General features: G+C 34.4%; 1 protein-coding gene across 1 annotated transcript in view; it reads left to right on the forward strand.

The window, feature by feature from the left end:
- The first annotated feature begins 3,756 nt into the window (after positions 1-3,756).
- LOC128233970 (complement factor B-like protease) overlaps positions 3,757-14,494 on the forward strand; it is a 34,172-nt gene continuing 23,434 nt past the window's right edge. Inside the window, exons 1-3 of the mRNA XM_052947883.1 lie at positions 3,757-3,779; positions 4,269-4,375; positions 5,299-5,346. Of these exons, the coding sequence (XP_052803843.1) occupies positions 4,333-4,375; positions 5,299-5,346 (91 nt within the window). The 5' untranslated portion in view covers positions 3,757-3,779; positions 4,269-4,332. The remainder of the gene's footprint in view (positions 3,780-4,268; positions 4,376-5,298; positions 5,347-14,494) is intronic.

Consider the following 14,494-nt stretch of genomic DNA (forward strand, 5'->3'; position numbering starts at 1 on the left):
AAGACATACGATTACGATGCTGCTGCTGCTGCTGCTGCTGATGATGATGATGAATGTTTAAATTGATACTGGAGACAAAATAAATTGGAAAAAACAACAACACCAAAATGCACCATTTCAGAAAAAAATGAAGAAGAACAACCAATAAACCTACCCGAATTCATACCACAAATATATCGGTTTTTGGGGAGAGTGCGCATGTCCGAAGTTGTGCCACACTGCAAGACTGCCACCGTGTTAGTCTGCCAGGCTGTTAAATTGCTAATTTACGCTGCTAAGCTGCCAGACTTCACGGACATTCAGTAAGACATAATCACACGTCGGTTAAACATGATAACATGTAAGACACAATAACAATTCATTGAGTCATGAGACATAATAGCATATCAGTTAGACATATTAGCATGCCAGTTAGACATAATAGCATGCCAGTTAGACATGATAGCATGTCTGTCAGCCATAATATCATGTCTGTTAGACATAATAGCATGCCAGTTAGACATAATAGCACAAGCTGCCTGAAGATAAGACAGTCGTGCAGCTCCTTATAGTGATGCATTGATTTGTTTCCTGGTTTACAAATTCCATATTATTTGTCATTAAAAGGTATCTCTCCTCAGACTTTAGTCAATTCTACCAGCTTTCATAGTATTGTAGCTACCAGCTTTCAATCAGTACCAATTTTACAGACATAAGGAAATAAGGTTCTCCAAGGAAATAAGGTGCTCCCAAAACTACCTGGAATTTAGAAGGCTGATGCGCACCTGGACAGGTCCCTCTTGTAAATGCTCAATGTGCAAATAATACCTTATTGCTTTAATTTTATTTAGAAGAAATTGAGAATTATAAGATGTTTCACTGAAATTCTTTTATCATTTGTCTTATTAACGGAAAACGAGTTTTGATTTCAGTGGGATGGCTTACACCCACTGGACAAGATATGGCATTTAAATACCAAAAAAGATTTCAGCGGACATTTTGAATAAAAATAACAAATATTCAAATAAAATAAAATGGGGTAATATCTATTTCAAATTTATACAACATCTGTCGAACACATAACAACTACACATCAATGTACAATGCTGTTATTCCCACGTATATTTTGTTATTTCAATGTATACGATTATCCCTTAAGATTATCCTCTTTTGAAAGAACTAACCATTTTTACTTTGTATGTCAACTAGCGGAACCGGGCGCGTGGGATTACCCTTACAGCTGGGAAAACTTGTTGATGTTACCACTGTTTTCAACGCTCTAATTCAATTTACTATTTGTAATTGTATGCATGATAACGAACGGCTTTTGAAAATACTTGCTCCAATATTTGTTTATTTTAACCTTTATGATTTTATTTCCAGGTCACAAGCTCATTGTGTTTTTATATGTTATGTATGATTGTTATTCATGTCGGAAAATAGCTCATTGAGCTAAGGTTTCATGTTCACACATCATGGATGCGAAACACTGGCTCCAGCTCTTTTATGAGCTGTATATAAAAAACAACAACAATGACACTTCCGAGCTAGAGCAAAAGAACGGACATCATAAAACGTAAGTAAGGGAGAATAGGTCTTATAATTCCATAAACATTATGTTTAAAAAATAACCGAAATAGGTGTGAAGATTAAACATATTTATATGGCACTGCATTCCCCGAGTTCTCAAATAAGCCCTCATAATTTTGATACTAAATAATAAAAAATGAGTCATACTTACGTTTTATGATGATGTCCGTCCTTTTGCTCTAGCTCGGAATTGTCATTAGCTCTTTTTTATATATATATAGCTCCTAAAACAGCTGGAGCCAGTGTTTCGCAGCCATGCACATACCCGACTTTAAATAAAGATTCTTGTATCTAGACATTGCGTCATACTTTGGTTCCCCGCCTAGGTTAATTGAAAAGACTGACTCACCGGGATTCTGCCTCAGTTGGAAACCAAATGTCAAAATCATCTTACTAATCACTCTATGACGTTCTTTTTTCTTGTCTAAATCTCGAATTTTTTTGGTGTGGAAACCGGAACGACATCTACGCTGAATGAGTAAGTTCTTTTACGTTAAATGGGTTAGCCATTTTGTTAGTACATGAATAATTTAGACAACAAATACCTTCATAACTCGCGAATTATATCACAAAATCTTTTTAATAGGCGAACTCGCCAATATAGACTTAATATGTAAAATAATTTTACTCATAATAAGCTGATCTGTCTTTCGAGGAGTTTTTTTTAAATATTTTTGCTTTAATTTAAATAGATTTTGTAGTGGACGGTTAATTGATGTTAATTGTCGCATTCAGGGGCGTAGCTTGACGAAAATAAATGTGTAGGCCACTTTCTTGGGGTGTCCCCCCCCCCCGATTTTTATTTTAGCTATGTTGTGGTCGTTGCGTTTTGTTGTAAAAACATTAATGAGAACAACAATATCAATCTTTTTTACCTTGAAGTAAATTTATATTAAGGCGCATTTGTCGGGATTTCAAATTTAAGCCCCTAATCCCCTATGCCTTTATTGCAGATTTAGCAATTTTATTAATTCGATTTCCTGAAAAATGTGTAGGCCGCGGCCTACACGGCCTAAAGGAAGCTACGCCCCTGGCATTAAAGGGTGTTTTTATATCAATTATTTACACTAGGTCAGATTACCTGTTTTCGTTTTTAACTTGTTGGGTTCCCAAATTTTAGGTGTCTTGTTAAATTGCTTAATGACGTAAAATACATGAAATATGATCCACTAAGCTTTTGTTATTTTTGCTTGTGCATGAGTGCATGATAACCTTCGTGACTGGTATTTGATTATATATATATATATATATATATATATATATATATATATATATATATATATATGTTTACATTTTTTAAAAATGACAAAATTCTACTCAAACACTTTGAACAACTGAAAAGTTTGTTTTATTTTAACCAAAAATTGGTGTTTATTTAAACTACGTGCATGGTGTATTGCTTAATTGTATTGTTAACATTGCAAATATAATTAAGTGTGTGTAATGCAAATATATAAGTCCCCAAACTCACAGAAAACCTTTTTTAGGCCTAGCTACGCCCCTGATATATATCATTCTGGGGCTAGTAAAACGTCAAAAATGTTAAGAGAAGATACTTGGGTATACATACAAAAAAGTTTTTGATTTACATTTCTCCCACCTCAGATTATAGGTTTCTTCTATGGCCGAGAGTGTAAGATAGGTTTATCCCAACCCGAGCGTAGGGTGTTTTGCGGAGACGAGGTTTACCGAGTTTCCACAGAACACAATGCGCGAGGGTTGGGATGAACTGATCTTACACTCTCGGCCATGGTAGATGCTTTTTCTTCCACCTCAGTTAAACAAAATATAGTAAAAATGATTCTTTTGCTGGAACTCTTTTTTTGCGTAATAAAAAAAATCATATGCGTATATATATGTGATAATTCGTGGTTGTCATGGATGCGCGTAGTGATTAATCAGATTATGTAAATCGTCAAATCGTTCTTTAAATAGTTCTAAGAAGAGTGCATCATTATTTCTTGAATGGCCGCTCACTCAATTCATCTTAGTGTGCGTTTTTTATTGTTTGAACTTGCTGTTTCATATAAAGATATGTTTTAAGCATTTCACACGCATATATCACACATATAAATAAAGAGTTGTCAGAATTATTATAATACAAGTTACTTCCATTACTTTAATTCATGGGACACAGGGTGAGAAAGTCCAACACTTAATATAAAGATAAGTTTATAATCTAAACCCTGTTACACGGACATCTGTTCCACGTAAGTTAAATATGATGATTTATACTTCTATTGTTATCACTAATTGCACTTGATGGTTTTGTTCTTATTGTTGTTGCTTTTGTTGTTGATATAAATATTGCTAGTCGAAGTAAAATAGTAGTTGTTAAATTAGTAATAAGTAATAATAACTTATCAGTAATAGTTGTACTAGAAGTGGTGGTGGTGGTGGTCGTGGTGGTATTAGTGGAAGAAGTAGTAGTAGTAGGTAGTAGTTGGTAGAAGTAGTAGTAGTGTTAGTGGTAGTGGTAGCGGCATTGGCAGCGGCAGCGGTAGCAGCAGCAGCAGTAGTAGTAGAGGTGGAGGAGAGGTAGGAGGAGGTGGGTGAGACGGAAGATGAGTAGCAGTAGTAGAAGCTAGTAGGAGAAGTAGTTGCGGTAGTGATAGCGCTAGCGGCAGCGGTATTGGTAGTTGTAGTAGTATATTCTGCTGTTATCATAAGGCTATGATCTAGGTGTTGGTTTCTTCCAGTGAGGAGTTCTGTGATGATGGAGTGCGGCACTGCCGACAGTGTAACGACATCCGGGATAAATGTATGGAGACGTCGCTTCCGGCTGAATGCAGGTCATTGTGTGTAGGTGAGTCATAGGAAGTGTTTATGTTGTCAATACAACGATCGAATCGTTCGTCTCGTAATTATTGCTTTATATATATGCATTATCGGAACACCTCGGCCATTTTCAAACAAATATAATATATCCCGAAGTTTGCCGGAGATGGCCGAGTTGATACGATTTAGTAATTGTGTGGATTTATTTGATTGTTATGATATGGAATACTCTTGAGCAGTATGTGTATACCACGTGATAAATTACGTCATAAATGTTACGTCGGAAGGCAACATTTTGCTTACTAACGACTGAAAACAATGATAACTTTTCTTTTTCTTCATCATTTTATACGGAGCAAAGGGCAGTCTATGTCGCATAAAGAGTCACGCCTCTGTATTACCGGAGTTTGATAAGGCGATTAGTTTCCTCAAACAATTTGACAAACCTGTCTCCAAAATAATGTTTTAACAGTGCTCCATTAGGCGGCGGTTTTGTGAAAAGGCTTAATTTGTTTTAAGAAACTAAACTCTCAATCAACCTGTGGTAAAATATTGAAGGCGGGGCTCAGTCAGCGGCGTAGACCGCTCTATGTTTCATTTAAAATGGTGAAGAAATAGTAAAGTAATCTTTGTTTAAAGTGTTTTTTTCGCAGCAAAGTATTGCCTTCCGACGAAGCATTTATGGTGGTTAGCGCACCCGCTTCTCACCAATGCGACCCGGGTTCGATATCCGGCCTGGGCGCATGTGAGTTTGGTTGGTGGTCACCAAGACGGATAAGTGGGTTTTCTCCGGGAACTGCGGTTTCCCCCACAGCACAAGACAACACTCTCGCGCGACATCGTGCCTTCGAGAGTGACTATAATTAGTATAAGTTAATATAACTTTCTTCACAATCGTTGTAAAATAAATAAAGTTTAAACTAAGCATTTATGAAGCAATTACACTTTCAGGATATTTGACGAACAAAGGCGTGGAATCAATCATACAAAGGAACAAGGGTAAATTAGTTTTTCCACGTGTATCTCAATTTTTTCTTTCGCTCAAATAAGTTACGTCAAAATGTATCTAAAAGATATGCCATTTGAATATTAAACCTTTTTAGTAGGGCGATATGGTATGCAGAAAGTAATCAAAGCACTGAAAGTGGTGAGGGACGGTGCCTCTGGTGTATGTGCAGAAAAATATACAGGGAGAGCTGCCTGGTTTCAAAATCGTTGTTGTTATAAACTATTGACAGTTTGGTTATTTCAAGAGCCAACTTTCGTCATGCGTATCTATTTTTTATGAATGCATGTTAAGCAAGCGATCACTTCGTACAAAGTTGAGAACGATGATTTCTGCGACCGTTTTATTAACGCTTTCGTACGTAATTACTCTTCAAAAGGGGGAAGAATCGGACTGAAAATGTGAGTATACTAAAAAAATTCGCAAATAGTGATTTGATCTGCTTCGCTTTTCGAATAATCAAAATAGATATTTACTATTTATTTTAATAAATATAGTGGGTGGTAACCTTTTGTCGACTACGGTTGCTACGGCAAGGTTTGACCCGTTTAAACAGCTGTTTCCTGTGTCACATTGCAATGTTTTCAGGTTATGACACATTTCGATACAAACTATATTCATTTCTTATCGCTTGTACTGTGTATAATAATTGTTATGGCGTTAACATGTTAATTAATCACATGTACTATTACGTTCGTTAATTCTTTGTTCTATTCGATTGAAAACCCCGGAAGTACAAATTTAAGAAAGAGTTTAGTTAGCGAATATTATTTGAACTGTATCTTAAGGTATGTAAGTTTACACACTCAAATATGTTTTAATATACAATTCTATATACTAACCAGTATACAAATGACATTTGTCATTACAAATAGGTATACCTATTGTCAATTACAGTATCCTCTTTGTTTGTTGTTGATTGCAATCTTTTGAAAGAAAAGCTCAGTCATCTGAGATGCAGTGTTGCATCACTGAAAAGCATTGGGTATGACTATTTATCTCAGCGTATGATTAAACCAACTATTGCAAAAACTATGCAAACAGTAATCGGGGAGTAGGATTATTATTAGATTTTTTATTGTTATTAGACCCAGTCTTTCAAAAACAGATGCAATTGCCATTAAAACATAGTATGAAATAAGAAAATACTTGCTACTGCTTCTTGCAAACTACCGATTCTTTACCAATATATGTAATCATAATACAAAATATCACTGTCAAGGCAGGCATTTCATTTGAATTTGAGAAATGGCTTTTACAAAACAAATTTGTACTGTAATGTTGTTTTTTTTTATCTCTTAAGATAAATGTGTACTTTTACAAGAAATATTATCAAGAATCGTATTTGAAAAAAATGGTAGACCATTTCTTTTTTATTTTACTAACAACTTTCACGTTTTATGGATAATAGTAAAGATTTATGTATCTTCTATTTTACAGGTGCCCATCATAGAGTGTTTCTCTTTGCCTGCAATCAGGATACATCAACTGACCTTTGAACTGTGTTTTCCAACTTGGGATTCAAACACATTCCCTCTTGGGTAGGAGAAAATCAGACAAACACTTGTGGCTATATCACTATACTTCTTCAAGTCTCGCTCTATGAGTGATCATGATGTGAAATAAAACAAAATGCAGTCATCTTTTTGTCATATTAAATAAGTTATGAACAAATAAAATATTTCAAACATTTTATTCATTCGTTATTTTGACAAACAGTATGAATAAACATACATGTATACCAATAGACAAACAAATAATTGGCAAAGAATGGGCACAAAAATATGAGAATGACAATGCTTGGATTTACAAAATTCTGCCCAAATGAGCATAGATCTGTGAGTTGCTGCTTGGTATTTGTTCATAAAAGTCATGATATATAAATCAAAGTTTAAAACAAAAATGTTGCAAACATAAAACAGTGGAGGATCTGATGTTATGTTGAAATGATATACTTGTATAAGCTATATTTAAACTGTATATGAGCAGATTCTTATGGAAATATGAGCATTACTTTATTCCAAAATGGTGACCTAGAAGGTTTAGTTCCTTGTATTGGTCAATGTTATATTGTTCACTTAACAGCTTGAGGTAAATGCAAGATATAATACAGTCAAGTTCAGAAACTGCTCAACAGTTATAATAATAAACCCTTCCTCTCAATATGGTGTACATTTGTGGGAAGTTATATCAAATCCTTCAAAAGGTTAAAGAGACATGGAGCTGACACAATTTGTTACAGACGGACAGACAGACAACTCGAGCTAAAAGAATTAGTCTGTTTCAGGAGGAGACATACTTAGCCAAATGGTTCTTGAGAAAAAGTCATTGAAAATAATTTATAAAAAGTAAAATAAACAGGCAGTCATAAAAGTTAACATGAACACTAACTTAGGCTTAGATGAGCTGGATGAAAAATGTCTTAAACAAAATAATTGAGAATATGCCCAAAATGTTACAGCTATATGTAAGAAATGAGCCAAGTATCAACAAGAGATGTTTGTCAAACATTATGCCCCCACCTGAGCGCCATGTTGTCAGGATTATATGAACAATTGAATGAAATAAGCATGGACCGAAATGACATTTGTGACATGGCGCTGAGTCTCTGAAACGAAAAACAAAAATTATTTAAGAGCAAAAAAACAATGATAAAAGAAATAATTGAGTACATATACAAGATATTTTAAATTTACACCTTTTAACAGTCACAGAACATTTCACAGAGCCACTTGTAAAATACGTATAATAAAACATCAGTTATTTTCTCAGTTAGATAAAGGGCACAACTCAAAATCTCTTAAAGCCGGATTTATAGACCTAATAATTTGGACCTATACATCATATACAACTATAATACAATAACATTAGTGTATTGCCTCTGACATGACGGACGGCTATAATGATACCTTGAATTTGGTTCTTTGACAACAGACTTATCTGCTAGAAATCATTAAAAACCCTTTTTATTTCTTTTGTTTTCTTTAAGGCTGCACTCTTACAGACTAACAGTTTTGATAATATTTTATCTTCTGTCCAGGAATGAGCCAATTTTGTGTAAACATCTGAAAACCAGCGATACAAGAATGCTGACAAAAGATTTTATCGCAGTTTTTCATATTTCTGTCGCAAATTAATGTTTTTGAAAAATGCATAAAACATCAATTTTTTGAAAATAAATATGAAAACTTGCAATGTGATTTTTTCAGCAGTCTTATATCACTTGTTGCTATGCATTTTCACATGCAATGTTACATATATACAGTATCCAGTGATGTGGATCATTCCATATATATGCTGCACATCTTTAATATTATAATTATAGAATGTGCATCAATCTATATGCATGATAAGCTTAAAAGTTTGTATTAAATTGAGATTTGGTAAAAAACAAGAGCCGTCGTAAGACAGCGCTCTCGACTACGCCGCTTTGACTTAGAATACAATAACGATGTAATAATACCAAGTTTGGTCTCTTTATGTCAAACCTAACTAAAATTATTCGATACATAAGGTGACTTTGATGCTGCCCTTCCACCAGCCCGCCCAAACAATGACGCAAGTCATTCAAACAACTTGATTTCCCGTTATGAAAATGTGGTTAAGAATATACAAATATGCCTTTCAAAGGAAATTAAAAAAAAAATAGAAAAAATTCAAGGGCCATAATTTGTATTTAGGCTTAAAACGGAGTTATATTTCTTGTTGTAAGATGGTCATAAATAATTTTGAATTTTATTTAGTGCATTTAATGAACGGTATAGAAGTTTTTTTATTAAAATCCAAACTTGCCCTTAACTTTTACTTGCCTAAAACTTTAACCTAAGTCAATCAGGGGCCGTAACTTATATTAAGGATATGGAGTTTCCTTGCATACCGGACGTGTGTTTCCGGTCATGTGACCAGTGCTGGAAAAACCCATCTTACATACCCCATGTAAGATGAGTCACGCGCAACAACGCGCCACTTCTTATTTCATTAAATTGTATGGTTTATGAAAAATATATTATGCCATTCCAATAAAGCGCAATCAAATATGTATGTTTGCAAGACTTTTAATTAAAATTGAACAAAAATAATCGTTAAAAAACGCTATTTTTAGTTATTTAAAATTACTGCGCTCTATGACGTCGATAAACAACGTCGCACGCGCTTTTTGGTGTAATTGTACAAAAGTTCGTTTTCAACGTCAATTTTTCCACAAATTCATAATTTAAGGTATGCAAGAAAAAATATCAATCATGTTTTTCCGGTCCGGATCGAAAAATCCGACCCTCGGGCACGCTGCGTGACCGGTAACTCGGCAAGCCTCGTTACCGGCTTACGCGCGTGCCCTCGGGTCGGATTTTTCTATCCGTACCGGAAACACATGATAGATACTTATAATGTAACCTCATTGGGTGATGGTCCTGAACAATTGTGTGAAGTATTAAGTCAATTGAATGAAGGGTATAAAAGTTATTAAACAATATCCCAACCTGCCCTAAAACTTTAACCTAAGTTCCATAGTCAATCAGAGACCATAATTTGTATATAAGATAATATGGAGTTATCTAACCTCATTATGTGATGGCTCTGAACAACTGTGTGAATTATTAAGTCAATTGAATGAATGGTATTGGAGTTTTAAGTGAAAATCCCAACTTGCCCTAAAACTTTAACCTGCCCTAAAACTTTAACCTAAGTCAATCAGGGGCCATAACTTGTATTTAGGATAATATGGAGTTATGTAACCTTATTGTGTGATGGTCCTGAACAACTGTGTGAAGTATTAAGTCAATTAAACAAAGGATATAGAAGTTATTAATAAATATTCCAACTTGCCCTAAAACTTTAACCCAAGTTCCATAGTCAATCAGGGGCCATAATCTGTGTAAAGAATAATATGGAGTTATCTAACCTCATCATGTGATGGCCCTGAACAACTGTGTGAAGTATTAAGTCAATTGAAGTTAGGGTGTTGGACTTATAAGTGAAAATCCCAACTTGCCCTAAAACTTTAACCGGACGCCGGCGCCGACGCTGGGGCGAGTAGTATAGCCCACCTATTCTTCGAATAGTCGAGCTAAAAATGCTACAAACTGACTGTAAATACATACATAATGCACGATTTCCACTTGATTTGCTCTTGTGGTGTATTAACTTTTATCTTGATTATAAATAACACAAGTAAACCGGAAATATGGAAATTTAGTTACCCATCCAGAAACCTGTAGTTCTGTGAAACAATCCGTCCCGCCTAGTTACCAGCATCTTGGATCCATGTCAAGATCTGAAATAAAAAAAAATGAATAATCTATTTATTTATAAACAGGCTGTTTTCTTTCTGAAGCTTAAAATATGGTTGACAGTTTTCTTTAAATGCAAGGTGGTTTCTGTTTTAATAAAGCCATTGCTTGAGCTCAAGTATTCATCAGTCGTGGGGTTCAAGATCTGAACCTGTCCCACTTTTGCACCCAGGTTTACCGTACTAATATTATACGGTTCCCAGTACTAACCCACACAGGTCAGATTGTTTGCAAATTAAGTTATCAGGAACAGTTTGTAGAGCTGGTTGAACAATTCAACTGCAAGCTTTAAGTTATTTTAAGTTCTAAGGGCCTTTGAGCCAAGTTGATAGAGCACAAACTTGCAAACAGGGATTCCCCAGTCCAAGTCCTATTACTAGCTGCACTGGTTTCAGAACCGCAAGAAAATTGAAAAAAAATGTAGTTTGGGACAAACAAGTCTCCCAACTGTGACCAATAGAGCTTATGCTTACCTTCTGGCTGCTCTGGATATTTTAAAAATACTTTTGACTAGCTACAATAATGAGCAATCAACGATACTTTTTTTATTATTTTGACATTTCTTATGTATCCCTGTAACGCTACAACTCTCTACCATTTAACACTGAGCGAAAGAATAAATACACTGAACGAAAGAATAAATAGTTATAGTATGCATCGATGTTAAATAATAATGACAAAGTTGTTCAATATATACCCGACAGTGATCTAAACTGGATTTAATTTGTCATTAAAGTCGTTATTTTCACATAAATATATTCTTGGTCACGAATACCGTTATACATGTACACAACCTGTCAGATTTGTCCCAGATTTACAGATATCGGGACACTTGATAAAAAAAATCGACACATGTACTGGTTGGAGAGCAGTAGCCGGCATTTTTTGCATGTTTTTGAAGATTTTCTCGGTAGATCGAAATGTCACGGAAATAATATTTACATTTTATTAAACTAGGGGTCAAGGTCTACCAACTTTACAATATTAAAATTTGTGTTGTCACGAAGCGCGTGCCTAATTTGGGCCACAAAGGGGGTAATCAATTAGTGCCAATTTACGGATTATGAGAAGCAGTACCCGGCAGTTTTATTTCAGTACCGCTCCTTGGCTATAAAACCGATATTTATCGGCTTATTAAGTATAATTTCCCCCATGGGGCGCCTCTATTGAACAGGCAAGTAATACTGGTAACCAAGCGTTGGAGTAGTCTCGCTTTAACAACGCGTCTAAAACCACACCATGGATACATAAAATTTTGAATATGTCTCAATATTGTTTGAAAGCGATTGACAGGCAATATGAAAATATCATTTCAACAGGCTTTTTTAAAAATACATTTTGCTGTGATTCATCGACGAATAATCGTTCATAACCAACACTTGACTGTCGGTAAATGCTAGTGCTATAATTAGATATGCAAATTTATTTAATTGCGCATGCGCAGTAACATTCACGTGATCATCCCCCACGAGAAAGTTGGCAAACTTTTTGACATTTCCAATACATTTTGTAAATAAAATGTTTAAACGTACGCTTTGTGTTGGATTCGATGCAAATGGTGTTGCTTGGATTTACCATTCTCACCTTTTTTAAGAAGATTTAAAAAAAAACACGAATAAAAAGCGATTGCCGGCTACTGCTGTCCAACCAGTATACCTGAACATGTTTTTGGCATAGTGACATAAATAAATATGTGTTTAAAAGTAGGCAATAATATTTTCGTAGAAATTTGAATTTATAACGGAGATAATTTCAAAATTGTGGCCGCGAAGATTCTCTGCGCAAGGACCGTTCGGTACTTTTTGTTGGGATGGTGGACGTCACGAATCTGCCATAGTAAAACAACATCGTCAAATGACTCGTTGACGGCCATTTAAAACAGCATCCGGATTAAGTTTGCAAATCCGGAATTTTTGCAAACTTATTTTTTTTATTTTTCACCCAATAATTTTTTATTTTTGTATTTTTAAAATGTGTTAGGTAATACTAATAAGAGATATTTTTTGTTTCCTGAAATTTAATTTAGAAATATGTTTTTTTTGGCATTTAAAGTCAACTTTTCCAATGGGAGTCCCATTGGAAAATGGCCTTCCCATTGGAAAAATGGTTTTTCCAATTGGAAAATCAGCCCAACATTTTTTGTTGGAAAATTCTCCCACATTTTCAAAAAAGGAATTAGTGATTAATAACAATCATTATCATTAATGGTTATAATGTTATCTAGAAAAAGTGCGTTTATAGTACTTTTTATCATTTTTTGTAAAAAAAAATCCCGTCGACCATTTTTTCCAATTGGATATTTCCCACAATTTAATATGGGAAAAGTCAGGAAATTGGAAAACTCCAATTGGAACATTGTCCCATTGGAATCTTCCAATTGGTAACATTGGCAATGGGCTTAATCCAATTGGAGGTTCTGGCAATAAATTTTAATGGGAAAATATTTCAACTTTCCTAAATCTCTTAAAAGAACACCTATTTATTTATTTAGGAATATATTTGAAGTTTTGTTTTATTGTTTACCTGTGTCCTGACATTGTATCCATCCAATTCCAAGCTAATACTTCTGTGCTGATATCTTAGCGATAAGATTTAAGCATCTTTTAATGAATTTGAATGCAATAAATCATATCAAAAATTACCTGAAGTATTCTTACTCAACCAGTGACACAAATTCCATTTTTTAAATATCTTTACACTAGTTTCATCTCCTCAGACGCCATTTTTAATCGATTAAGTTGTGGTTACAAACGACTAAGAACTTATTCATTTTTTCAAAGCTATACTCACTTTTACGCTTGAAAATGTTATTTCGGTTGTCAGTACCTTTACACAGAAAATGTACCATTTTCTTGATTTTTAATGAAGATGTAATTAATTGATGGAAATCCATATGAAATGTTTTACCTAAGATAATAGTTTATTTCATACACACTGTTCTGCAGGGGAGCAGGACCTTTCAACCCCAAGAGGCTTTTTAACCCTTCTAAAAAAGAACACTTTTCAGTTTTCAACCCTTAGACTTTTAAACCCCTATTTCAAAGACTTTTCAACCCCTACCTGTTTGGACTTTTTAACTCCTATAACAAAGACTTTTCAACCCCTAGTTGAATTATTTTAATAACCATATTAAAGACTTTTTAACTCCTAAACCAAAGACTTTCCAACCCCTATTATTTGGTTTTGAGCTGGTCCAAGCTAAACACCATTAAAAATGCTGCAAGGCATTTTAGAATGTTAACATGCATCATGTGCCAATGCCTTCCTCAAACAGTAATACTAGTATATGTTTTAGAAAAAAATATCGAACTGTACAAACATGTAAGGCTGGTGAATTTTGCATTACAAAATAAACGCTATTGATAATTAATGCCATGTTGTCACTTTACTACATACCCGGTAGTAGTATATAAGCAAGTCATCTTACAAGATAGCAGTGAAGCAAAAATACACATATGATGATTACTTGTAAATCATCTTGTATATGTGGAAAAAAATGATCTTGTTATCTAGCTGATTGTAAAAACACTTTGTCATTCTTAAAGGGACTCGTACCTCATTGGCACCAAATAATCATTTTCCAGGTAATGTGTCTGAAATAATTAGTTAACTCTTTGATACTGAAATTGCAGAACAAAATACAATGAAAGTATGAAAATAAAGTCTTGTTTTAATCAGGGGTGAAACTACGCTTTTTTACGCCATGGACAAATAAATAGCATAACCACTCAGCAAAAGGGACTCATACATAATTTATGGATATTTTGATCATGCATACCTTGGAAGCAACACCTTTTATTTCGTATTTAAAACAAAATTGCTAAAGAACCACATTTTACAAACTACGAGCTAT

This window comes from Mya arenaria, chromosome 1, assembly GCF_026914265.1.
Source record: "Mya arenaria isolate MELC-2E11 chromosome 1, ASM2691426v1".
Taxonomy (NCBI): Eukaryota; Metazoa; Mollusca; class Bivalvia; order Myida; family Myidae; genus Mya; species Mya arenaria.